At 45.0% G+C, this 27,534-nt stretch overlaps 1 protein-coding gene across 8 annotated transcripts in view; it reads left to right on the top strand.

The window, feature by feature from the left end:
• The window catches only part of cfap70 (cilia and flagella associated protein 70), a 36,685-nt gene that overhangs the window by 4,221 nt on the left and 4,930 nt on the right, over window positions 1–27,534 (top strand). For all 8 annotated transcript variants that reach the window (XM_061815228.1, XM_061815232.1, XM_061815229.1 and 5 more), the window contains 17 exons: window positions 932–1,027; window positions 1,316–1,401; window positions 1,563–1,754; window positions 7,478–7,660; window positions 12,245–12,339; window positions 13,142–13,235; window positions 13,375–13,512; window positions 14,087–14,215; window positions 17,788–17,859; window positions 17,938–18,029; window positions 18,220–18,280; window positions 22,602–22,784; window positions 22,913–23,044; window positions 23,133–23,261; window positions 26,445–26,578; window positions 26,718–26,833; window positions 26,902–27,108. In XM_061815228.1, the coding sequence (XP_061671212.1) occupies window positions 932–1,027; window positions 1,316–1,401; window positions 1,563–1,754; window positions 7,478–7,660; window positions 12,245–12,339; window positions 13,142–13,235; window positions 13,375–13,512; window positions 14,087–14,215; window positions 17,788–17,859; window positions 17,938–18,029; window positions 18,220–18,280; window positions 22,602–22,784; window positions 22,913–23,044; window positions 23,133–23,261; window positions 26,445–26,578; window positions 26,718–26,833; window positions 26,902–27,108 (2,139 nt within the window). The remainder of the gene's footprint in view (window positions 1–931; window positions 1,028–1,315; window positions 1,402–1,562; window positions 1,755–7,477; window positions 7,661–12,244; window positions 12,340–13,141; window positions 13,236–13,374; window positions 13,513–14,086; window positions 14,216–17,787; window positions 17,860–17,937; window positions 18,030–18,219; window positions 18,281–22,601; window positions 22,785–22,912; window positions 23,045–23,132; window positions 23,262–26,444; window positions 26,579–26,717; window positions 26,834–26,901; window positions 27,109–27,534) is intronic.

Below are 27,534 nucleotides of genomic sequence, written 5' to 3'. Positions count from 1 at the left end.
TTCTTCCCAATCACATCCTCCTTGAGCTGTCACCTTATCATGGTGGAGGGGTTTGTGTGTCCCGATGATCCTAGGAGCTTAGTTGTCTGGGGCTTCATGCCCCTGGTAGGGTCACCCATGGCAAAAAGGTCCTAGGTGAGGGACCACACAAAGTACGACTCCAAAACCCCTATGACGAATACAAAAATTGGATCTTGGTTTCCCTTGCCCTGACGGGGGTCACCGGGGGGCCCCTGTTGAGCCAGGCCTGGAGGTGGGGCTCGAAGGCGAGCGCCTGGTGGCCGGGCCTGCACCCATGGGGCTCAGCTGTGCGCAGCCTGAAAGGGTAACATGGGTCCCCATTTCCATGGGCTCACCACCTGTGAGAGGGGCCATAGAGCTCGGGTGCAATGTGAGCTGAGTGGTGGCCAAAGGTGGGGACCTGGCGATCCGATCCCGGCTAGTACACAGTAGATAAAATGTGTGCTTTATTGGGTTTATTTGGTGTTAACTGGACTAGTCCAAAAAAAAAATTCTTAAACCTGATTAAATCCTTGGTGGTTTTGGCAGTTTTTGGAGATGATCTTGCACTAATAAATATCAGTCCCTCTCCCATAAGGAGACACGCAAGCCCAAGTCATGAAATTGCACTGTGTCACAGATGAAGCTTTCTATCGCTTTGGTAAAGCTTTATCTTTTATCATGGCACAAACAAACAAACAACAAACAAAAGCTGCTCTCCTAAGAATAAAAAAAAAGTTAAATCAAAGATGAAATGTTAATTTCTTCATCATTTCATGTCAAACCCCAATGTTTTACATGTACTGTAAAACCAAAGAAAATGGAACTCTTTATATGTATGTACATTTTTCCCATTTAAGTAATCTTTTCAACAACTCTGCAGGATAGTTCACCTGACATTCCATTAATATAATGATTTTGTTGTTGTCAGTGACGTTGACAGAGGTTGTTCCTGAGAAGAAAAAAGCAGAAGCAAAATCAGTAGTGCTGGGCCAAGCAGTGATTGACCTGCTACCTTTGCTGCAAGGTAAAAGTATACTTTTCATACAGTCAGTAGACTTGACTAATATTTTTTGTTTGCTCGTTTTATTAATGTATTAGATGACAGCCAAGCAAGAAATATTGACATTGACAACATTTAATTGGTGGAGCTGTACAACCTTTTCAAATGGTTCAGTGATAATCGCTTTATCACTAGGAAAAATAAACTTGGTGAGCTAAGAGACTCTTGATACCTCTGGAAATCTGGACCATGTATAAAAACGTTTTTCTTTTAATTTTTTTTTTTTAACAAATTTTTACTTACTTCCTTCAGGTGAGTGCAGCTTCTCGTCCACAGTCGCGCTGCATGCAACGCACGGTGCCCCAGAAAAGGGCTCCACCCCAGCCCCTGTTACCAAGGTCAGTTAGTTCTAATGTAGAAAATGCATTGAATCCTTCTGGTGGGTGTATTTTTATTTTGGGTATACGATGACCTAAATGCTTCTGGAAGGAAACCATTTATTCTTTTTGCATTTCAGCAATATTGTCTGACAATAATATTCAACATTTCATCCATTTAGCACCCGACTTTGGACGTATGTGTCAGTGCATCGGCTCCATTATTGACTGAAGAACAGCTTTCCACTTCCAACCTGATGAAAGTGTCTCTGGAGACGGCCTATTCTCTCCCTGACACATTTAATCAGAGTTTTGGGCCGTCAGCTCCTCAATACATATGCACTGCCATAATGGAGGTCCCGTGTACTGCTGAGGTGAGCATTACTCTTTATGTAACCCCTTATCTTAGACTACAGGTTAGCCTGCTATAAACTCAATAATGTGCAAAACATCACCTGGGCCCAGTAATTTTAACTTTCTTCTTTTTCTTTTCACACTTAACTGCAGTTGACTGCCCTTGTCTTTAACCTCCAGGAACTCCTGTTCTCTCCGTCCTCTGCCTTTAGTTTGACATTGATTAAATCGTCAAGTACATTTTCTTTACATACATATTTTTATTGGTGTTCCTCTTGTTCGTTTTCCTTTTAACTGCAGATTCATAGCCTCCCTAACAGGGTGATCTTTATCCATCCTGATTACTTGTGCATACGACCTTATTCTGATCTCTTTCACATTCTCATCGATATCATTCATTCTTAACTCTTTCACGATGTGCTCCCTTGTGACTTCTGTTCTTATCCTTTCGGGGTCTTCATATCCCCATTTTTGTTGTTGTAGGAATAATTATGAATATAATTATCATACATCTGGTTCCAATAAAGAAATGCTTTGCTCTGCTCTAGATAACGTGGCAGCCGCCTAGCAGGAGATAGCAAGAACAAAAACATCTAATCATCAGAACTGTTAGAACCAGGAGCACCTGCTGCCTGTTAACGAAATGATGACCACACATGTACTCATCAATATTCCACACACATGCATACACACATAAACAAGTACACTTTGCTTCCAACTACAGTGAAGAAAATAAGTATTTGAACACCCTGCTATATTGTAAGTTCTCCCACTTAGAAATCATGGAGGGGTCTGAAATTTTCATCCGAGTTGCATGTCCACTGTGAGAGAGATAATCCAAAAAGAAACATCCAGAAATCAAAATATAAGATTTTTTAATGATTTATTTCTGTTATACAGCTGCAAATAAGTATTTGAACAGCCGAGAAAGCCAATGTTAATATTTGGTACAGTAGCCTTTTTTTGCAATTACAGAGGTCAACGTTTCCTGTTGTTGTTCACCAGGTGTGCACACACTGCAGGAGGGATTTTGGCCCACTCCTCCACACAGATCTTTTCTAGATCAGACAGGTTTCTGGGCTGTCACTGAAAACACAGAGTTTCTGCTCCCTCCAAAGATTTTGTATTGGGTTTAGGTTTGGAGACTAGCTAGGCCATGCCAGAACCTTGATATGCTTCTTACGGAGCCACTCCTAGGTTTTCCTGACTGTGTGCTTCAGGTCATTGTAGTGTTGAAAGACCCAGCCACGACCCATCTTCAATGCTTTGACTGACGGAAAGAGGTTGTTCCTCAAAATCTCACAATACATGGCCGCGGTCATCCTTTCTTTAATACAGTGCAGTCGTCCTGTCCCATGTGCAGAAAAACACAACCAAAGCATGATGTTACCACCCCTATGCTTCACAGTTGGGATGGTGTTCTTGGGGATGACCTCATCATTCATCTTTCTCCAAACACAGTTAGTGGAATTATTACCAAAAAGTTCCATTTTGGTCTCATCTCACCTGAAAACCTTCTCCCCTGACTCCTCTGTATCATCCAAATGATCATTGGCGAACTTAAGACGTGCCTTGACATGTGCTGGTTTAAGGAGGGGAACCGTGCCATGCATGATATCAAACCATTACGTCTTAGTGTATTACCAACAGTGACCTTGGAAACGGTGGTCCCAGCTCTTTTCAGGTCATTGTGTGCTCTTTTCAGGTCGTTGTGTAGTCTTGGGCTGATCCTTTCTAAGGATCATTGAGGCCCCACGAGGTGATATCTTGCACGGGGCTCCACTCCACTGTGATTGACATTTATCGTCATGTTTAGCTTCTTCCATTTTCTAATGATTGCTCCAACAGTGGACCTTTTTTCACCAAGCTGCTTGGCAATTTCTCCGTAGCCCTTTCGAGCCATGTGAAGTTGTACAATTTTGTTTCTGGTGTCTTTGGACAGCTCTTTGGTCTTGGCCATGTTACAAGTTTGAGTCTTACTGATTGTATGGGGTGAACAGGTGTTTTTATGCAGCTAACGACATCACACAGGTGAATCTGATTCATTATAATACATGGAGTGGAGGTGGACTTTTAAAGGTGGACTAACAGGTCTGTGAGGGAATTCTCGCTGTTCGACAGGTGTTCAAATACTTATTTGCAGGCGTATCACAAATAAATAATTAAAATATCATACATTATTTCTGGATATTTCTTTTTAGATCATCTCGCTCACATTGGACATGCACCTACGATGAATATTTCAAACCCTTCCGTGATTTCTAAGTGGGAGAAGTTGCAATATAGCAGGGTGTTCAAATACTTAATTTTCTTCACTGCATGTTTTGCTTGCTGTCTCCTTTTTGTAACGTCCATGTAAATTAGGGGCCTCTTGAAACTAAATAAATAGAGGTGCTGAGGAGAGGATAATCAGAGAGTGCAGTGGTGAATTGTACGAGACAATTCTTCTCCTCTCTCCTGGCGAGACTTGAACTGGTGACTTTGCTTACTTTTTGTCCATGTTAATGAATGTCTAATTGGTAAACCTGACAGTTGTCTCTGAAATCATCCACCCCCCATTCCATTGTCCATTCCTCTGGGCTTGACAACAGCATTGGTATGATCAATGGTATGACTTTTGTATAGTTTTACTTTTTAGTCTTCTGGACATTTTCCTGTCTCCCATAGCACTGGACACTTCTCTCCACTTTGCCCATGCTGCTGTCACTCTCATGTCTGTGAGAGTCCGAGTTTGCTTGCCTGTACCTTCCTGCTGTTCGTAGAGGAAGAAGACCTTTTGATCATAATTTATTGAAAAGATTATTTGTTCCAACATTTAATGGCTTGTTCTTTGCGAAATAAAAATTTGACGTGAATGTTAACAAACCCTTTACCTGAGCTTGGTAGTCAGCGGTGGCAACAATTTCCTGTAATATTGTTGTAATATTGTTTGCATTGGGCTGAAACCTCCGATCTCAAAATTTGGTCAATTTCCCAAATTGATCTTGGTCAATCCCCTGGCCAGCTCAACAAACATGACATTTCTATGGTTTCCTGAAAAATGATAGTTTTCTAATGCAAGGTTTCTGCCCGACACTGGTGATATGAAAAGTGAGCATAATTTCTTCATAAAACTTCTACAGATGTCACAACCCATCGGAACGGAGGTAGGACCCAAATGCAGGAGTACACGGGAGACGCAGAGGTAATTTGGGAAAAATGTTTATTGCTCCACGGTCGGGGATCGGGCAGGCAGTCAGGTGCAAGAGCGGTGGTCAGGGCATCGGGCGTAGAGAGCAGGTAAGCAGGCAGGCAGGAGTCAGTGCACGGGAGATTGATCAAAGCAGGCAGGAGTATCAAAGGAGTCAGGCTTACAGGCTTGGTCATAGAACAGGCGGAGGTTAGTACACACAGGTTGACGATCAGGGATACGGGAGTGCTGGAACGGGCCATGAGCTGCAATGATCTGGCGCCGGACCAGTCATCCCCATGGTCCTATATACACCGGGACCAATCAGTTAGGATGAGGTGCAGGTGTGCGCCTCCCAATCAACGCAGCCACCCGCGAAGCCAGGGCTGGACTGGCGGAACCATGACAGTTAGGTCAAGATGAATGAAGGATCTGTATCTGTTTTACACACGGGAAAACGATCAGCGATACGGGATTGCTGGAACGGGGCATGAACCGCAAAGATCTGGCACCCGACCAGTCGTCCCCATGGTCCTATATACACACCGGGGCCAATCAGCCAGTATGAGGTGCAGGTGTGTGCCTCCCAATCAGCGCGACCGCGCGGGCACCCGCAAAGCCAGGGCTGGACCGGCAGGATCATGACAGTACCCCCCCTCTCCGTGCCTAAACGACAGAAACACAGAGACAGGAATTAACACATCCAGGGGCGGGTAGAAGGGGGGCCTTCCAGGCCTCCAAACGCGAGGTGTCCGGGTGGACAGGTCAGGAGGATGTCCAGATGCCAAGGACCAGGAACCCCACTGGGCGATTCGGGTGGACAACCTCGGTGAGGAACCAAACGGCGAAGCAGGAACCACACCAAGTAATGCCACTGCTCTGGACGAGGACCTCCCACGCTGTGGTTGCGAAACGACCAGGGATTGGTCGCCGCCGAGGCTCGGTCACGAGGCAGCCAGAGATCAGTTGCCGCCGAAGTCCGGTCACGAAGCGGTCAGGAATCATCCAGAGCGAGGAGAACGGCGGAGAGAAGAACCAAAGCAATGACCGCCACAATCACCGTCACAGTCATCCCGAGCACCCTCCAGCTTCGGGGTGGCTCATCAGAACTCCCCACCTCTTGTTGCAGTCGAGACAGGGGCGTGGGAGGGCCACGTACCTGTCGCTGCCGGTACTCCTGGACAGGAACATGAGGCAGCTAGGGAACCGTCACCACCTCCTGGACAGCAACATGAGGCGGCTGAGGTGGCGGCGGCGCCACCTCCTGGACAGCAACGTGAGAAGGCGGCGGCGCCATCGCCACCTCCTCCTGGACGCGAAAGTGAGAAGGCGCCGGCGCCATCGCCACCTCCTCCTGGATGGGAACGTGAGAAGGGGGCAGCGCCATCGCCATCTCCTCCTGGCCAGGAACGTATGGGCGTGCCCGTCGCCGTCAGAGCAGGAACGGGGGGCGACCGCGGACAGGTCGCCGACGAAGCAGGAGCGTGGCGCGGCCGCGGACCGGTCGCCACCGGTACTCCTGGACACGGACGAGAAGCGGCTGTGGAGACGTCGCCCCCCTCCTGGACAGCAACGTGAGCCGGCGGCGGGTTGGTCTCCACTGCCACATGAGCTCTGCTCAGCAGCGGATCAGTGGCCACCGCCGCATGAGCATAAGTCAGTAACGAGTCCGTCGAAACTACAACGTGGGCGTGTCTCTGCAATTCGGCACGCTGCCGCTCTATCTCCGCCCGCATTTCGCGGCAGAACACCTGGTGATTTGGCGTCCCCTCCTCCCCCTGGGCTGGAAGATTCGCCACCCACTGCGGGTCTGCTGGTTTCACCGTTGCCGGCGAGGAGCGGGAGGACAAGGACGGTGTCTTAGTTTCCACGCAGCGGGAGGCACAAGGGAGCACCTGCCCTGGACATCTCATCTGGCTGCCGTGCGGAGGACCCGGGTAGATGGCCAAGCGAGTTCCCTCAAACGGGTTGGAGGACTCGGACCTACCGGGTGAAAACGCTCAGGAGCTGGAAACGCGGGGAGTTGACAAAAACTGACTGGGATTAAAGATCGGGTGAAGTGATTCATAGTCAAAATAATCAGAGTCATAGTCAGGCAGCCAGTCATATAAATCACGGTCCTCCTCATAGTCTGAAAAGTCAGAGTCCAACACAATGTGATGTGTTGGAGGGGTCGTGGTCGGCACGTATTCATAGCTTGCCGGCGGAGCTTGTGACACGGAAGCGGAGAACGTCATGGAGCCTACCCGGATCGGACAGGCTTGGTTCTCCGGCAGTCGGTCTACCTTGCGTCGGTCCCTGCGACGCCGGGTCTTTCCTGCTGGGTCCTGTTTTGGCCAGATCGTTCTGTCACGACCCATCGGAACGGAGGTAGGACCCAAATGCAGGAGTACACGGGAGACGCAGAGGTAATTCGGGAAAAATGTTTATTGTTCCACAGTCGGGGATCGGGCAGGTGTGCGCCTCTCAATCAGCACGACCGCGTGGGCACCCGCGCAGCCAGGGCTGGACCGGCAGGATCATGACAACAGATAATTAATTGCCTTTGTGTTCCATTGCTCCTCTGACTCCCAGAAAGACCAGCTATTGTTGTTTAGTGAAGGACAGCTCCATGCAGGAGGGCACCGGGAAGACAACGGCCGACAGAGGAAGAGGCCACATCATGCCCACCTGGCCCCAGGCAACCACTTCTTGCCAGGAGCTTTTTTCCACACCCAACCCATTGATCAAGAAGATGGCGAACTTACTAGTTTAGAGGTACTGTACCTGCTATTTCAAACAATACCTACACGATAGTAGATGGCATTTGTCACTATATCTGCATTCAGCACAGTGGAACCTCTGACGTCAAACTCCCCCAAAGTTGGACAATTTGAAGTTAAAATTACTCCAACTGTTCAGGAAAAGTATGAATCAAAAATCAAAACCTAGCCAAGCATCATTATTTGTGTTATCACTGAAAACGTCAACAAATCTCGAGACTTCTCTTCAAAGAGCATCTAAAGGATTAACTCCACAAGTGATTTTTTTAATTATTGTGTTTGAGTTTTATTATTTTATTCTAAAAACAACCAAAAAAGGGTAATGATGACACGTCATATTTATTTATGTCGCATTTTATACACAGGGTAACTCAATGTGCTTTACATGATTAAAAGCGTTTAAAAACGGCACAGAAAGTCACTCATTGACGCCATTTATCAATCAATGTTCGCATTGCACCTTCCATAGTTAAAAAGGAACACAGTGCTTCAAATGATAAGACACAAAGACCAGCCTCCCGCCTACCTGCAGTCTCTGAGCCCCTATGACACCCAACACCCATGAGTAAAAGTAGTTATTATTAAAAAAAAAAAAAAAAGCATAGCTATTGAGACACAACAGAGTGCAGAGTGGAGTGGAGAAGCACCATCATGACATTAGCAACAAAAGCTACGGGCTGATGTTCCTCTGGTGAAAAAACATTAAAACAAAACAACAAACTCTATAATCCATCAATCCATTCTCAGCACCACTTATCATCTTCAGGTAGCTGGAGCTGATCTCATTTGACTTCGGGCAAAAGGCAGACTACACTCTGAATTGGGCACCAGTTCTCGCAGGGCACATATAGAGACAAACAACCATTTGCACTCACATTCACACAATCACTCATTGGGACCTGAACCATCAATCCAAAGTCAGGAGAGTGTATCACCACACCACCAATGACTCCCAAGAACAAATAAAATAAGTAAAATGAACTAAGACTACAGCATAGAAATAGCATACTATTACAATAATTCATTCATTGATTTTCTGAGCTTCTTATTCTCACTAGGGTTGCGGGCATGCTTGAGCCTATCCCAGCTATGTTTGGGTGAGAGGCACGGTACACCATGACCTGGTTGCCAGCCAATCGCAGAATAATTAAATAGCGTAAAACAAATAAATAAATAGGTACTAGCAGATAGGAAGTGACCAATAAAACTTCTGTAACCTAAAAATGCATAAAATCCTGTATGAAATTACAGATAAATACTGTATTAGATAGTGTTTCAAGTGTTTCATAATCAGGTAAAAGACAGACTAAATTGGTGTGTCTTGATCTTATTAAAAAGAAAAAATGTCAACACTCTCTGTGGCCCTGACCTGTTCTGGGAGACCGTGCCACTTACAAGGGCCATAGACTTGGAATGATGCCTCACCGTTAGTTCCAAAAATTGACTGTGTAATCCGAAAAGGCCTAAGGACAACCAGAGGTTCTGCAAGGGTTGATATGATAAAAGAAAATCTTCTAAATAAGATTGGCCGAGAGCATGAAGGATTTTATACATTAATGAAAGAACCTTAAATTTGACCCTGAAAGACACAACTAGCCAATGTAAGACCTCTGAAACCCGAGTGACCTGCTCTCTCTCTTGGTCGTTGTAAGCAGACGAGCTGCTGAATTCTGCAGAATTTCTAGGTCATAAATGTTTTTTGAGGGAGACCAGAAAGGAGCACTAAAGTTATCAGTGCAACTTGAGATAAAAGAGGGCGTAAGAGGGCTCAAGACTATGACTAAATTGGTCACATATGTGACTTGTTTTCAGATTGTGTGATTAGAATTGTCACCTCTGCGCGAGTGGATGTCTTCATGGTTGTCAGTTACCTTTTTTTCCAATGCAATCTCCTCCTCCTGGATGAGCAAGAGAGGGGGGGATGTCTATGAATTATAGGGAGGGCTATAGACCTTGTGCACCTACGTCATAAAATCACATGACTTTTGTTTACCTCGCCATATTGCCAATCAACCTAATTGCTCAATGCTAAATCGGTTGGGGACGACGAAAATGAAAAACAAAACGAAGGTACGTGGAAAAAAGGGAGACACTCGGCATAGAGAAGAAATTGGACTGTTAATGCGCTTCCGCTTGCCTTGGACAACTGGATATGCACATGTATCTGGTGAGTAAGTTGTTGAGATTTCCATGGAAAAGTTTGAAAGCGTATAAAAGTCTGGTCGGATACAAATACTTCGTTGCTGGATCTGTTCTCAATCAGGAATAAATCCCACAAAGTGACGAGTTGACGGCTCGTGAACACAAAAGCGTTCGGCAACATGTTAGTTAACCTTTGCTGGAATCCATCGATCTTTTCAGCTAGTATTCAATACAAATACCATTATTTAAATAAATGACCCCTGGTTTTACACAAACTCTCATTCATTAACAATGACTGAAAAAATAAGAGAGGACAGAGTCGTCTCCACGAAACCTGCAAGGAAGCGACTGCGGCCACACTTAACCTCTGTAAATCTCTGCAACAGTTTTTTTTAATACGCATTGTTCTCAAATGAGCCAATTTGGCATTATAAATACTTTTTGGTAATTTGAGATTGAGAAGAATAATTCCTACCTGAAATGAAGCAATTGCTACACAGGCGTGTGTGCATTTTGGTTGGGCACCAACCAGCATGTTTAATTGCTGAAATCCATCGATATTTTCTGGTCTATTCAGCTGTTATTCCATAGAATGATCTCTTTGAATATCTGTCTCAACTGTTGTGACAACCAACGGCACAACAGGTCTCGAATATTGTAAATATTTTCCTCCGGTTCAATGTCTCCCACAATGTCGAGCAGCTCTGTTTGACCGGCAATATGGTGCAGTGAAAGGAGAGGTTAGGAGCCCTCACTTCAAAAATTGGCCCATCTGAGTCGAACAAATGAGCAAATAAAACTACATCCTTTGTTTGTTTTGTTTTCATGTTTCATTGACCTGTTTTCTCTGCTATGATTTGTTGTAGAGAAAATTCTTGTTCATGGTAACATTTTGGAAACATCTCAAGATACAGCCAATTGAAACTATGGTATGCCATGGTCATATACCTCCTCAAAAATTGAATCTTAAAATATAAAAAAAAATGCTGCTGCCTCCAGAGAAAAATGCCAGATTCTAGTAATGTTTTTTTCCTGTGTAGTTAAATCCAGTGTTAACTATGTTGTTGACATGTGGGATAAAAGTTAGGTTATAACCCGAGTCATTGGTAAAGAAAGAGAGAAAGGTGTTCTAATTTTATTTTCTGATTTTCAGTTCCAATAATTAAAATGGTTGAAATCAAGGAAATTTCCATAAAAAAATATAGTTCGGGCTGTCCCCATCAGAAGAAACAGAAATAGAAAGCCAACTGTCAGCATAGCAATGAAAACTAATTCTGTGTCTCTTGATTACCCCAATATATATATATTAAAAATGATTGGTCCTCAAATTTAACCTTGGGGAACACCGCAATCAAACCTGTAACCTCCTGACAAGACGTCTTCATCCATGGTGACATAAAACACTCTGCCAGTGAGATAGGATTTTAACCATGTAAAAAGGGAGGGACCGATCATATCGCACAGCCTGTTTAAAAGAATATTGTAGTCTTTTGTGTCAAAGGCTGCACTTGGACCCTTTAAAATGACGTCAGGGAGTTTTCTCATGTCCATATTAATTCTAATATCTTTTAAAACTTTGATCAATGCTGTCTTGGCACTGTAATTTGTTTGAAACCCTGACTGAAAGATTTTGTGCAGCGCGATGTATATTATCTTCTGGCTTCAACTCTCGAGGCTGAAGAGGTTTAAGAACCGAGCTTGACAGACCCCATACAGTATATCATTGCCATTTGATGACATTGAAAACTTCCAATGGTGACGAAATAAGGTAGGAGCTAGAACTGTAACATACTCTGGCATATGAGAAGGTTTGGCAGAGCATTATGAAAACCCCAATCCATTAGTTAACAGCTTTAAAAAATAAAATCTTTAATTCAAACAGTGTCCATAAAAGCCATTAACCTGCACTTTCCGCACCCAGCTCCATAAGTACGCCATTTCTAAGGGCGAATTGAATTTTTTTGTTTGTTTATTTTTTTTCTTTTTAGATTTATTGATGTAACTATACAATACAATGTTAACTTCTGTTTATTGGGGGAACAAACACCAAACATCCAGCCACAGATCATACTATTTTACTCAAAACATTGTCTTTAGACGTAATGGAGTTCATAAAGGTTTGTGATGGCGACAATTTGAATATGGAAAAAATTAATTCAGTGTTGCAAAAGGGATTGGTCTTCAACTTTGAAAATTTGACGGTACTGAATTACAATATGTTTGTGAAACACACTTTGAAGGAAGATAGGTATAATACAGTACAATGTTAATGGAGTTTTTTTTGACAACACATCACACAAAATGACATTCAAATATTAAAGAGGAAGATTATGGTATTGAAATAATTTTATGTTAGAATAGAAACTTGGAATGCATAGAAGAGAAGAAAATGAGTTGAGTCACATCACAAGGCTGAAAATCTGTATATCCACTACAGGACCGCGAGTTTCGTAATGAAGCAGAGACCTTATTGAACAGAGTGAGCTGGGACACAGAAATGCCCTGTTTTCTCGATGCAGAAGGAGTCACCAGGTCAGCTTCACACACAACTCATATCTCTGGGCCTAAAAGAATCTAATTTCTCCTAAAAAAAAAATGCCTCCCTGGGAATTCCTGCAATTCTCAATGTAGTTTTTTATAATTATTGTTGATGGAAATGACACTTCACTTTCGTATTTATTTTACAAGCATTACTTCACAAAGTGGCACGGTGGCACTTCACAAAGCGGCACGGTGGAGCTTCACAAAGAGGCACGGTGGACCAGCTATAAAGCGTTGGCCTCACAGTTCTGAGGACCTAGGTTCAATCCTGGCCCCGCCTGTGTGGAATTTGCATGTTCTCCCTGTGCCTGCATGGGTTTTCTTTGGATACTCGGATTTCCTCCAACATCCCAACAAAAAAAGCAACATTAATTGGACATTGCTAATTGCCCCTCGGTGTGAGTGTGACTGTTGTCTGTCTGTGCGTGCCCTGCGATTGGCTGCCAACCAGTTCAGGGTGTACCCTGCCTCCAGCCCGATGACTGCTGGGATAGGCTCCGGCACTCCCATGACCCTTGTGAGGATAAGCGGCTAAGAAAATGGATGGCTGGATGGATACCTGACAAAGAACACATTAATGGAGATTGAGGCCTGTAGGCAAGGCAGAGTTATCTTATTTTTGGCTATGATAGTGGACAATCCCAGTGCAAAACTAGTTTGATGATAAGGGCTGTCCCATTATTCCGTGGGTGTTCTGCGTCTGCCTATGCCAATGAAAGTATTTTTTCTGACGTGAAATGTCTGTGCAAACTGCTGGCATGATGATATGTAGCAACATTGACTGGAATTTCAGGCTACGTCAGAAGATCACCGAGAGCAGATTCTGGCCACTTGAGATCATGAAGTCACCCAATGCCAATGAAAAGTCGGGAGCAGCTTCCAAAATGGTATGACACACTCTGCTATTCCAGAAACAGTTGATGTGTTGTGCAGCATTACCTAGCTAATGTAGCAAAACCAGCCATTGCACCCATGGCAATCAGCATTACCACCTGTGATCATGAATAATGAAGTGTTTTTGTACAGCAAGCAGATGAGGACCCACACATCCCCTGCCACGGTGTGGCCTTTATTGATATGGGCCGTTTACTTTATCCTGGAGTTACCCACATTCGAGGAGCATACAGCATTCAACCTTATTCAACCACTTTATTACTAAACAAGGTACTCCAAACACACTTGGAAAAGAAGGGTTTGTTGATGTAACATTCCCTATATTTGCGTTTATTCTTCTAAACTCCATCAGAAGTTAGATTGATTTAAGAATAAAAAGATAGTTGGAATGAGATATTTTGGGTATTGAGTGATATTTTTAACAGGCTATTTACATGACTGCTTATTCAATGTGTGGTTCTGATTCTGAGTTTTTTTTTGTTGTTGTCAGTCAAGCAAAAAAAAAAAAAAGTCCAAGTGAATTATATTCATAAATATTTACCCACTCAGAGGCGCATTCATGATGGATAGACTGTAGTATGCACAGATTTAACAATAATAGTCAGTTGACTCATCGCTGTGAACCATATCTCAGCACTATTGTGATCCAATCTAATGTCCTTGCCCCTTACTGTGTAAAGGTAACAACAGAATATGATCTCACAAATTCATTGTGTGTTGTTGCATAGTTGTCCAATAACGCTGATTCTGTTTCTGATTCTGGTAAAAAATACACAGTATATTGCAATTAAAGTAAACCTTAAACAATTATGGTAAATTGTCATATCTTGTATTTGTTTCTTAGACCAGACGAAATATCAGTTTGTTCAAAGAGCAGTTTAAGCCCGGAGCCAGCAAAGACCGTTCTGGTACAGCTACAAGCTCTGCAAAGACCAATACGGGAAAGGCTAAGGATACCAAGGGACATGTTAAGGTTAGTATGATTAAGAGCACAATACTGATCGTAATAAATAAGTAAGTAATCAATGCATGATACTTATATAGCGGTTTTTCATGCCACTCAAAGTTGCACCCATTATTCATTCACTCCACTGTCACACCCTGGTGGTGGTAAGCTACTTGTGTAGCCACAGTTGCCCTGGGGCAGTCTGACAGAAGTGTTGCTGGTATTCTGCGTCTTCTGCCTCTCCGACAAACACCAAATAATCCAGCCACATTCATTCATAGATCATGTAGGTTAAAGGTAGACTCTCCCCAAAGTTATTGGAATGGTAGCACACATTAAAAGTTAGTAGATGAGGGTTCAGTGTTTCTTTTAATGCCAGAGTAATCCACAGATTTCAACAAGAAACATCTCTAAATTGGAAAAGTATTATCAAAATTCCTCTCTCGCTCAGACATTCCAATGAGCCCGGCTGGAAAACTGACAGCCAATCAGCGTTTTCCACGCCTGTGGTACTTCCTGTTCTGACCCCCCATTGCTCGTGGATACGTTTCATCGAACAGAGAACGTTCAATATCTGGCATTTTGTGGCCGATTTTTGTGAAAAATAATTACAAACAAGCAAAACAAAAATAACATGATGTACAAACTTTAATTTTTACTACCATAGCTATCCAGATGACACACAGTTATATTTAGCAGTGTCTCCAGATGACTACAATTCAATTTAGGGATAAATCAGATAAATAACTGGATGAGCCAAAATTTTCTTCGACTAAATCACAAAAAAACAAACAATTGTTTTTGGCAATAAAGGAAAGAGAATTGCTGTTAGTAAACACCTGGAGTCTCTATCTTTCAAAACCAAAGACCAAGTCCGAATCCTTTGTGTTCTAATTTATTCCGACCTGACTTTCAACAATCGTATCAAATCAATCACAAGAACTGCCTTCTACCATCTGACATATCGAGAACACATCGAGAGTGAAGTCTTGTATGTGTCAAGCAGACCACGAAAAGCTAGTCCATGCTTTTATCTCAAGTAGACTTGACTACTGTAATGGTCTTCTGACAGGACTCCCCAAAAAAAGCATTAAACTGAACATGAAAGAAATACTTATGGAATGCAAACCCAGTAGAGCTCAGAGATTGACTGACTCAGGTCAAATAGTGGAGCGCAGAGTCCGAAGCAAACATGGTGAAGCAGCATTTTGTCACGTAACGGTGCTCGATGGTGGACCCAAATGTACGACTCCAGAGACAAGCAGACAGTACAGAGGAAACCTTTATTTGGTCCAAGGTCTGGGATCAGGCAGACTGTCCAAACAATCAGAAGTAATAGTACGGCAGGCTTACGAGGGTGGTCAGTGGACAGGCGTGAGTCGGTGCACGGAGAGCAGAAGTCAGGCAAACAGGAGTGCGGGAACGAGGCATCAAGGACGACGATCTAGCGAAGGACAAGTCGTCCCCCACGTCCTATCTATACTGGGCGTCATCAACTGTAACACGGTGCAGGTGTTCTCTGACTGATTGAAGCCCGGAGCATGACACATTTAGCTATTATGCTGCACACAAATGGAAAAAGTTGCCAGGTTGAAAACTCTTTTTTTTTTTCTCATGCGTTTTAGGATATATCCACTTTTTGATCATATTACTGTATGCCGTATGTGGTTTTAATTGTGTTTTTGTTAGTATTCTGTTTGTCATTTTTATTATTTTTATCCTGTTTTAAATGTTTTATCTCTTTGTTTTCAAATGCCTTTAAGCATGTAAAGCACATTGAGTTACCTTGTGTATGAAATGCACTATACAAATAAATTTGCTTTGCTTTGCTTTACAATGTTCAATCCTGTGCGCTTGAGCCAAAATACACTCAGGCGCAATTTGATGTGTTGGAGAGGGAGTGTAGCACTAATGACGAACAATAATGTTATTATATGGACTGCGGAGATTTGTTTGATGCTTTTCTGAGGAGTTGGTTTAGATGTGGCAAATATACAGCAGGCGTAGCCAGAGGTTTTTTTATCCTAACTTCTACTTTTAAAGCAGCCAGCCTCTCGCGATCGACCGGCGGTGGGGATGTGGGGGTTGGGTTTGCACGTGTGCATCACCATAAATAGTAGCCGGGAAGTGTTGTGTGCTAAGAGCCAGTAAACCAAGTATAACAGCGAGTTGATGCTCCGTGTTATTACTACTCCTGCCATTGAGCAAACAAAACAAAAATACCAATGTACAATGTTTATGCATTTGAGCCAGTATACACACAGGCGGAACTTGACGTGTTGGACAGGGGCATGGCGCTGACGACAAACAATAACAGTATACGGACCGCGGAGATTTTGATGCTTTTCTGAGGAGTTCATTTAGATGTAGAGAATATACAGCAAGCATGGCCAGACTTTTTTTTACCCAAAGTTGTACTTTTCAAGCAGCCAGCTTCTTGTGATCGACTGGCGGCGAGGATGGCAGGGATGGCGGGAAGGGGACAGGGGGACTTGCACGCCCGCATCGCTGTAAATAGTAACCGGGAAGTGTTTTCTGCTTACACGTATATATCCATCCATCCATTTTCTTAGCCGCACGATGGTCACAGGAGTGCTGGAGCCTATCCCAGCTGTTACCGTGCAGGAGGCAGGTTACACACACGCAGACATGGAGAGAACATGCAGACTCAACACACGGAGGTCCGGGATTGAACAGCTGTGCCACCGTGCCACCTCATAAAGTATGTTGTTGCTTATACAGTACCAGCACGAGAGGCTATAACTAAGTGGCTAATAATGTATATAAAGTAATGATTAGATGCGTGCAAATTTCCCCAGCTGAGCCTCCCCACGGGAGGTTACAGAAGGACATTTTCTCAGTTTTGTTGCAGTTTGGTGGAGAACACATCGGCATCTTGGCTTAGCTAGAACGAATGGTCTGTAATGCTAAGCACCGGTGACGTCAGGGGTGGGGTCAAGGATGTTTTTTCCGGCTCTGGCTGTCAAACCTGGCAAATAACCAGATTTTGCTTGAATTTCAAAAATGTTCTTTCGTTTAATTTTTTTCCAATTACTTTCCAAAATATATGCAATAATAATATGACTTCACATTGGAGGGTTTATTGTAGATATGAATGGGGAGAGTCTTCCTTTAAGGGTCTTGCGCACTGACATAACAAGCACTTGGGTGGGAATAGATACCAGAAACCCTCTGTTTCCTTTAATACCGGAACAGTTTCACTGTGCCACAGTGGAGTTTTTAATGCAGCCACTATGAATCTTTGCAGTCTTAAGGATGTTTATTGCGGACAGAACAAAGTTTTAAAGGGGAGTCCGAGTGACACACACAAAAAAAGAAGACAGTGCAAAGAAGATTAATATGGAAAGAGAAGGAAAAACAGACAACCTTGGCTGTTAGAAGATAATGGCCCTGACACCCCCGCCTCCACCCAACCACAACTACTCCCAGAACCTTATGTGCCCGCCCCTTTCATGACTCTTGTCTGTTTTTTATCTATTGATCGAAATTAGAAGCAACCGGTATATTTTACTGACAGTTTCCAGTATGTTGTGTTTTACCCCCTACTTATATTAATTGGTGAGTTCTGGATTTTTCAGGGGGCTGGAAATCAGAGTATATCAAGTGTGACTGATTTGAATGGATCAGATCCCATCCCTCCAGACAGAAAAGTAAGCTTGTACAGCTTTTCCAAAAGATCTCTCTAGAAATGAACCATTTACAAACAATTGCTTTTCTATTTTTGACAGGCATATCTGGACTTCCGGACATACATTATAATTGAAATTACACTGACAAATCCACTAATACCCAAAACATCTTCAGAAGAGTTGGCAAGAAGGTAATGTACTCAAGATTACAAATCCAGAGTGCTTGTCTGGACTATTGGAGAATCTCACCCAAAATACTACCAAGTATGAGCAGTAAAAATCATTTTAATAGACTATGGTCTACTCTTCATTTGTGCATGTTCAATGCATAGTAGTTTGAGAATAACGAGATGTGATGAGATATTTCTGTGTCTTCTTTAGGGTGAAGGCACTGATCCCACCGAGGCCTCCATCATCTGGAGGACCAAATAAAGCTGAAAGAGTAAAAACCCTGACACACTTTATGCATTTCATAGTCTATATAAGTAAGATTAATCTACACACACAGCAGGCCTACTATATGGACAAAAATGATTATGGAGCATATCTTGGACGGAATTTACATAGAATTTACTAATGCTTCAGACCGATTGAGTGCCTACCTGACTTATTTTTTGTAATTGTCTCTTCTACTTTCAAGTGACCCATCCGATATCGCTGGACTTATGTTTACCAAACACTAAATACTGGAAGCCACATTCACAAGATTAAAAAGCCCCTTGCTCGCAAGGCCCTGGGAATCCGCAAAGAGTTCCTAACGGATCCATATTTTGTAGCATGTCTTAACATGGGGGCCGGGCCTCGATTGGCAGAAGAGGAAAGGGTGATCGGTGTGTGTGTTCCAGCTATAGGGGGATGACACTCTTCAGCCTCCCTGATATGGTCTATTTGGGGGTGTTTCTGGCCAGAAGTCAAATCTCAGATTCAGGAGGAGCAGTATGTTTTTTGTCATGGCCATTGAATGGTGGATCAGCAGGGCCCTCAAGGGTACATGGGAGTCTATAGTTTCTTTGTGATCTTGGAGAAGGCGTTCAACATTGTCCCTCAAGGAACCTTGTCAATAGTGCTCCTCCTCCACGAGTATAGGATATTGGACCCCCTAATACACAGGCTGTTTGGTCCCTATACAATAGTTTGGTCCACATTGCTGGCAATAAATCAGATTGTTTCCAGTGAGGGTTGGACTCCACCAAGACTGCCCTTTTTCACAGATTCTGTAGATAATATTTATAGACAGAATATCTAGGCGCAGCCAAGGTGTTGAAGCGGTCTGGTTTGGCGACCTCAGAATCAATCTCTGCTTTTTGCAAATGATATGGTTCAGATGGCTTCATCAAGCCACAATCACCAACTCTCGCTGGAGCAATTAAAAACCAAATTGCTGTTGGGATGAGAATCAGCACTTCAAAATCTGACACCATGGTACCACTTAAAAGAAGGTGGCGTACCCTCAGTAGGTTGGGAGTTTTTGACACAAGTGCAGGAGTTCAAGTATTTTGTGTCTTGTTCATGAGTGTGGGAAAAATGGAATAGGGGATCGACAGGAGGCTCAGTGCATCATCTACAGTGACTACAGTGGCTCTGTATCTGTCCATAAGGAGATGAACTGAAAAGCTAAGGTCTTGATTTACCATTTAATCTATGGTCCGATCGTCACTTATGGTTAGGAGTTGTGGGTTTTGACGAAAACAAAAAGATTGACAATATAAGCAGCTAAAATGATTTTCCTAAGGAAGGTGTCCAAGCTCTCCTTAGAGATAGGATGAGAAGCTCGTCTTTCGGGAATGGCTCAAAGATTTGAGTCACTGATCTGTGGTATTGAGAAGGGGCCAGGTGAGATGCCTCCTTGACACTTTCTTGATGAGATTTTCCCAGTATATTTCACCAGGAGCAGGCTTAGCGGATGACCCCAGGACATGCTAGACAAAAGTCTTCAAGCTGGCCTGGGAACGCCTTGGGATTCCCCTGAAAAAAATCTGGATGAAATAGCTAAGGAGAGAGAAGTCTGGACTTCGCTGTCATTTTAATCTTTAGTTTTTGGTCCTGTTTGGCTCTTAGTGTCATGGTTCCGCCGGTCCAGCCCTGGCAGTCCGGGTGGCCGCGCTGGTTGGGAGGCGCACACCTGCGCCTCATCCTGGCTGATTGGTCCCGGTGTATATAGGACCATGGGGACGATTGGTCCGGCGCCAGATCATTTTAGCTCATGCCCTGTTCCAGCACTCCTGTATCCCTGATCGTCAACCTGTGTGTACCCACCTCCGCCTGTCCTCCAACCGACTCCGTAAGTCTGACGCCTTTGATACTCCTGCCTGCTTTGATCGATCTCACGTGTACCGACACCTGCCTGCTGGCTGACCTGCTCTCTATGCCCGATGTCCTAACTACTGCTGCTGCACCTGACTGCCTGGCAGACAGAATGATCTGGCCAAAACAGGATCCAGCAGGAAAGACCCGGTGTCGCCAGGACCGATGCAAGGTAGACCGACTGCCAGAGGACCAAGCCTGTCCGATCTGGATAGGCTCCACAACGTTCTCTGCTTCCGTGTCACATGCTCCACCGGCAAGCTATGAATACGTCCTGACCACGACCCATTGTAACGGAGGTAGGACTCAAACGCAAGAGTCGGGAGGCGCAGATGTAATTCGGAAAAAACGTTTATTGTTCCACGGTCGGGGATCGGGCAGGCTGTCAGGTGCAGCAGCGGTAGTCAGGATGTCGGGCGTAGAGAGCAGGTCAGCGGGCAGGCAGGAGTCGGTACACGGGATAATCAAAGCAGGCAGGAGTATCAAAGGCGTCAGGCTTACGGAGTCAGTCGGAGAACAGGCGGAGGTCGGTACACACGGGTTGACGATCAGGGATACGGGAGTGCTGGAACGGGCCATGAGCTGCAACGATCTGGCGCCGGACCAGTCGTCCCCATGATCCTATATACACCGGGACTAATCAGCCAGGATGAGGCACAGGTGTGCGCCTCCCAATCAGCGCGGCCACCCGCACAGCCAGGGCTGGACCGGCAGAACCATGAAAATTAGGTCAAGATGAATGAAGGATCTGTTTCTGTTTTACCCATAAACAGTTTAATTGTGTCACAATGAAGTTTTTTTCAAGATGCCGCTATGGTTTCTTAGTATTATAATTGATATTTATTGAGAATCAGAGTCGATCAGTCAAACAGAATGAGGCTTCCACAAGGGAATGGGAAAAAAAGAGCAAGCACTAATTGTAAACAAAATGAGAAATGTAAATGATTACATATTTAGAACAATGAAACAGGTATGGCCGTTGTATGGGGCAGTGGTGCTACACCCTATGAGGGAAGGACAGTACACGACAATAAGAGGAGGAGAAGCATGCAGGACAAGGGTCGAGAACCCGTTGGAAGTGACTATGTAAATTATAAACATCTATAGGACGAGAGAGTGAGGGGAAATGCAAGCAATTCGCATATTCATGAGTAATTTTTTGCAATAAGGGAACCACACCAGACAACTACCAAACAACCCACACGCCCCACCACCACCTACCATTCCTGGCCCTCCACCACTACGAGAGCAAGACGCCTCCGCCAAACCTGCAGGATCCACGATAAAATCACTCCTCGACCAGCCCGAGCGTGGGACAGTGTTCTTTGTCTGTTGGAAAGGAGGGCACCTGATAAGGGAAAGATAAGAGTGGGGCGGATCAGCTGCAGGGCATGATAGGGGACAGGATCCTAATGGCAAGCAGTCATCCAGGCCTGGGGGCCTGACCTCAAGCATCACCAAGAAGCTTAGTGAGAACCCACCTCTGCCTTATTACTATTACTGTCAGGTCCCTGACTGGCAGTCATTGGTCTTGACCCGCGTATCATTCCCCCTCCAAATTGCGTGGCCCATTAAAATCAGTAAAAGCCACTGAGTCGGGAGTGGGGGCAGGACTGCCAGGCACTGCTGCCAAACAGCCAAACCCCCCATCCAAGACCCAACATCTCCCAGAGATGGGTGTGTGTGGCACATTAATAGACACATAGGGATGAGTGTGTGTGATGGATAGGTATGAGTGTGTGTGATGCATACTGTATATGTAATAATTTTGACAGAACTGACACCTGTACCATCGCAGTTACTTTTCTCTATATCCTTATTGTTATACAGAAAATAATTTGACCTCAGAAAAGCAGAGGAGAATGAATGACTGAATGAATTGTATTATTTTACGACTACTTGTTGCGTTGTTGTTTACAGTAAAGCACTTTAACTGCATCATCAAAATAATAATTTTAAAAATGTAATTTAAAAATGGTAATAATAATAAATACTTTAACTAAGCAATTGTAGGAGAAGAAGCAACTCAATTAATGCAACAAATATTACAGGACTCTCAGTGGGACAGATGAAAGCAGGGTTGCGAAATGCGTCGATTGTGATCGAGTCAATCACCAGCTCAGTTTTTGTCGATTGCGTGACCGTCTGTTTAAAAAAAAAAACCCAAACGATTAGATTATTAAAGATAATCCATTTCATTGCCTGATTCAAGTGTGCCCAATACGTCAGTTGTGCGAGTAGATTGATTGACGTTCGCTTTAACCAATCCTGGTCCCTTCTAACATTCTAGGTGGCTTCCTATTTTCCGTCAGCCACTGTGATGCCCCCCTCCATGTCGGTAGATCTTGGGGAAAAAATGTGTGGGCACCCCTGGATTAAAGAATGGAGCCTTCCGTATGTGCCCTGAGGGGTATTCTTTACTCACTCCTGAAACTAAACTACACTTTTCTTTCATATAGGCAGTACTGAACTTTCACAAACAGGTGGGCAATGTGGTGAAGCACATTTTGGAGCAGTATGAGGAATTGTTTGGAACAAGACTAAAACTGCCCAATGGCTGCAATCAGGAGCAAATGATGGCTCAGCTCATGGGAGCTCTCAATGTGTCCGGCAGATATTTTGCTTTCAAAGAGCAAATAAAGGTCTGGATAACTTCATTTGTCACCATTTGACCTTCAAAACACATTTTTGTTGGAAGGTATGCTCTTGTTTGTTTTCTTTATGCAGTACAGTAATTGCTTGTTGTGTGTGTGTACGCACTTCTGTGCAGCCCACTGTGGTGAAGTTTGTGCGTGACAAGATGCAACAGACAGACACGTTTACTGAGCAACAGGATCTACACGAATTTGTCAGCAAGCTCTATGTGGACCTGGTCGATGAGATGCATGTTGCTCTCAATAAAGTACATTTGAAAGCACTCCACCAAATACAACAACTCTTGCACACATATACACACCTGATTGTGTAACTTTTGATTCTTTCCCTACTAGATTTATTCAAATGGAATGGAAGATGACTCCCCTGATGAGATCCATTTGAGTACCTCTCATCTTAGACATTTTGCCCGAGAAGCTCAGCTCATTGGGAATTACCATCTGGCTGTTCAGTACTACCAAGAGGTAAAAACACACTTAAGACGTGGTCAAACTCAAAGGGCACAGAATCGGTGTGAATAAGGATTGCTCTAAATTACGCACAGAAGTGGAGAATCCAATATGCAGTAAATGCAACACAACGAATTGGCAAATGCCAGTGACAAATTCCAAACCTAAATGCCTGGTCTAAATATCGTGAAATGAACAACAGCTGTGTGACAGCTGTCAGCGGTGGTCCCGCCCAGAGCAGTGGCCTCGGCATACCTCTCGTGGCAGAGGCCAGGCCATGCCAGGCCATGCCCATGACATCCCAAGGCGCAGATCCCAGACGCGACAGAACAAGAAAAACGAAACAAAAATATGACCAGGGGATGGCGGAAACGAGTCTGGGGGAGGGCACAAACCCCCCCCCAGGCTCTCACCCAAAGCGGGGCATCTGGCTGAGCAGGTCGGCGAGGATGCCAAGCAGCAGGGTCCTCACGGAGGGACTCCGGTGGACGTCCTCGGGGAGGAACACATAGGCATAGCTGGAACCAGACGGGAGCAGGTGATGGCTCCGGACTAAGACCTCGCAGAACGTGGTCGCGAGCCAGTGGATGCTGCGGGTCGGTCAACGCTGAGACGTGGACATGAGCCGGCAATGGTTAGGTCGCCATTGAGGCGTGGTCATCAGGCAGCTTGTGTGACGGTCTGAGCGCTCCAGGTTCTGAAAAGTCTCCTTGTGATTAATGCACGTATATTTTGTAAACTTCTGGCTCGTCTGAAACATCCCCATCCATGCTTCAACATGTGCCATTCGACAACTTGTTGCCGAGTGTTCATGTTCACTATGGACATGTCAGAAAGACAAACACAGTGTATGTACATATATACGTATTACTTTTTATCAACTTTTGTTTTAAGGTTAGGTTACGGTTAGGATATAACATATGTTAGCTCCCTCTATATAGAAGGGGAACTATGAGACCAGGGGATTTCCCAGTAAGCGGCTACTACGTACCCAGAGTTCCCCTGTTAGTAACGCATTCCCATTAATCACACAGAGACTTTTAAATATGGGGGAGCGCTCAGACCGTCACACCGGGAAATGGTTGCCGTTGAGACGTGGTCCTCAGGTAGCCGTGAACTGGTCGCTGTCGAAACAGGAATGTGAGGCGGCCGTGGACCGGTCGCCTTCGGCACAGAAACGTGAGGCCACTGTGGAGTCTTCGTCGCCGCTGGCAGAGGAGCATGAGGAGGCCGTGGAGTCGTCATCCCCGCCAGCATAGGAATGTGACGCGGTCGTAGCCTCGTCGTCGTTGAGGCGGCCGTGGACCAGTCGCTGTCGCTGCCGAGATGGGCGGCTGTGGAGGGGTCGTCGCCGCTGAGACAGGTGGCCGTGGAGGGGTTGTTGACGGGGCATGGACGTGGTCATCAGGCGGCCGAGGATCGGTCGCTGTCGAGGCGTTGACGTGGTCATCGGGCGGCCGAAGAACGTTCGTCGCTGAAGCTTGGTCGTCGAGTAGCTGAGGATAGGTCGCCGCTGAAGCACGGTCGTCGGGTGGCTGAGGATCGGTCGCCACTGAAGCACGGTCATCGGGCAGCCAAGGATCGATCGCCATCGAGGCATGAATGTGATCATTGGGCAGCCGAGGATCGGTCACTATTGAAGGGTGGTCGTCAGATGGCTGAGGATTGGTTGTCGTTGAGGCGTGGATGTGGACCGGCAGCGGCTCTGTCACCGCTGAGGCATGGGCGTGGCTCGGTGGCAGCTTGGTTGCCACCGATAAGTGGCCGCAGATGGATGGCGGTTCCATTGCCACCGAGGCCTGGTGTGGCACGGCAGCAGGTCTGTTGCCACCGCGACGTGGGCATGGCTCGGCAGCAGGTTGGTCGCCATCATGGCATGGACTTGGTATGGCAGCGAGTCTGTCACCACCGCGACGGGACCATGGCTTGGCAGCGAGTCCGTTGCCACCACGCTGTAAGCGTGGCTTGGCAGCGGGTTGTTCATCACCAACGCATGGGCTTGAATCAGCTGTAGCCATCCTGGAACGACATAGTTTAAATCTCCGCTGAATCTTGTCCATGAGATTCACAATTTCAAAGATAATCAGCTTCGAGTCCCCTGGGTCGGTCGCCAGCGAAGCGTCGGCGGAAGTCGGCTGAGGCACAGCCGGCAGCGAGATGTGGATGAATGTCGTCTGTGGCTTGGCTGTTGCTGGAACGGAAGCGGGATCCCGCTGTGGCTCGGTCGTTAGCGCGGAGTGGGTAATAGTCTGTTTTGGCTCGATCGCCTGCGAGACAAACTGTCTGAGACTCATCACCGGGAGAGAAAATTCATCATCAGAGTTGGAATCCAGCAGCCGGTCGTATAAATTCAGATGTTCCTCGTAATCCGAAAAATCTGAGTCCAACAAGCTCTGTGGTGGTGAGCGAGTCGTGGTTGGGATGTAATCATGGCACATGGGAGGTGCAGGTGACAAGGTTGGAGAGGACGATAAGCGGAGTTCACTCGGATAGGGGGTGCTTGATCCTCAGGCTGAGAGCGCTAGGAGGCAGACAAGCAGCGTGCCAGACGGTGTGGCCGGCGACGTCGCGTCTTCCCTGCTGGGTCTTGTACTGGCCAGTTTGTTCTGTCATGAACCAGCGGCACGGAGGTGGACCCAATTGCAGGAGTTCCAGGCAATGACATAATCTTCAAAGTGGCTTTATTCCAGAAATAGGTCGATACCAAAATGCAGTCCAAAACAAAGCAGAGGCGCAAAAACTCTAGGCTAGGCAGGATCCAAAAAACATGAAACAAAGTCCGATGACTATGAGGAAAACCAAGAAGCATAACAAGACGTGGTCAAACTAAAAGGGCACAGAACCGCTGTGACGAGGGATTGCTCTAAATTGCGCACAGTAGTGGAGAATCCAATATGCAGTAAATGCAACACAACGAATTGGCAAATGCCAGTGACAAATTCCAAACCTAAATGCCTGGTCTAAATATCATGAAATGAACAACAGCTGTCAGAGGTGGTCCCTCCCAGAGCAGTGGCCTGGCCACGCCCCTCATGGCAGAGGCCAGGCCTAGCCCATGACACTTATAACCTCAAATATCCTCACTTAAATTGTCACTTCAGAAGCCAAAGAATTCTGGCCTTTTGCATGAATAATTAGTGTTCGTGACTGAGGGATGTGAATAATCAAAGCCTGTAAATCTTATCTGATTTCCTGCAGCTGGTTGTCAGGAATCCCCGTGATCCATCTCACAAATTTGAGTGGGGAAACCTCTACATGCAGACTGGAGATTATATGAAGGCTAAAATGTGTTTCCATGATGCTGTTGCCGTCCAGCAGTCCCACCAGCCCAGGTTAGATTGCTTCAGTCATTTTTGACTGAGCAAGTGATGATGTATTTTCATGAAGAGTAGAGTACAGTTAGTCAAATTTGCATGTTAAAGAGCTGAATCGTGACTCCGAATTTTTTTACATCATCTTTTTGCTCTGTAGTCTGATTATGTGTGGTGTGCTGGCAGCCATGTTTAATGATTTTGAGCAAGCTGAGACTTTCTTGGAGCGAGCTACCAGCATAGAGCCTCCAAGTTTGGTGGCCTGGACGTTGCTGGGTAAGCCCTAAAACTGGGGAGATTAATGCGGTCAGAAGCCTCATTCCATTTCTGCATTTACTTCCCAGGTTTGGTTCAGGACAGTCAGAACAAATCCATCCTAGCTGAGAGGGCTTTCCTGGAAGCCAAAAGCCTTCTAAAGGCAAAGGAAGCCAGCAATCAGCCGCACAAGAGCGAAGAGTCAGATATGGATGAGGAGAGTGACAAACAAAAGTGCCAGGAAGAAGAAAAGACCATTGCACCTACCAGCCACTCTCCTAACATGAAGCAGAGTGGTAAGAATCCCGTCATTGATATTGGTTTTATGGCACACATAAATCATCTAGAGTTTGTATTTTAAGAGCTTTTAATGAATTTTTGATCTACAGTACTTCTATAGAACATGGGATTTGGTTTGCAATGCATACTGCCTTTTATATAATGTAGTGGATACGGAAAGTGTTCAGACCACCCATTAAATTTGATATAGTTGAAGAGATTTGTTTTCCAAGTCAAGTCAAAAGTTGTACAGTTGGAGTTTTGAATCTTTAAGTCATTTTACCAATAAAATAAAAATACATTTATGCATATAATTATATTTAGTTCATATGTATATATTACATAGTGCATTTTTTGTCATGGTCTATGTTGTGATTTTTCTGTGTAGTTTTGTTTCCCGTGTTCCACGATTTTCACGTATACAGCTATAGTTTATATTTTAT

Source organism: Syngnathoides biaculeatus, chromosome 3 (genome assembly GCF_019802595.1).
Source record: "Syngnathoides biaculeatus isolate LvHL_M chromosome 3, ASM1980259v1, whole genome shotgun sequence".
In the NCBI taxonomy this organism is placed as follows: Eukaryota; Metazoa; Chordata; class Actinopteri; order Syngnathiformes; family Syngnathidae; genus Syngnathoides; species Syngnathoides biaculeatus.
Note: the sequence above shows the minus strand (reverse complement) of the source record. Positions and strands in the feature narration are given on the sequence as shown.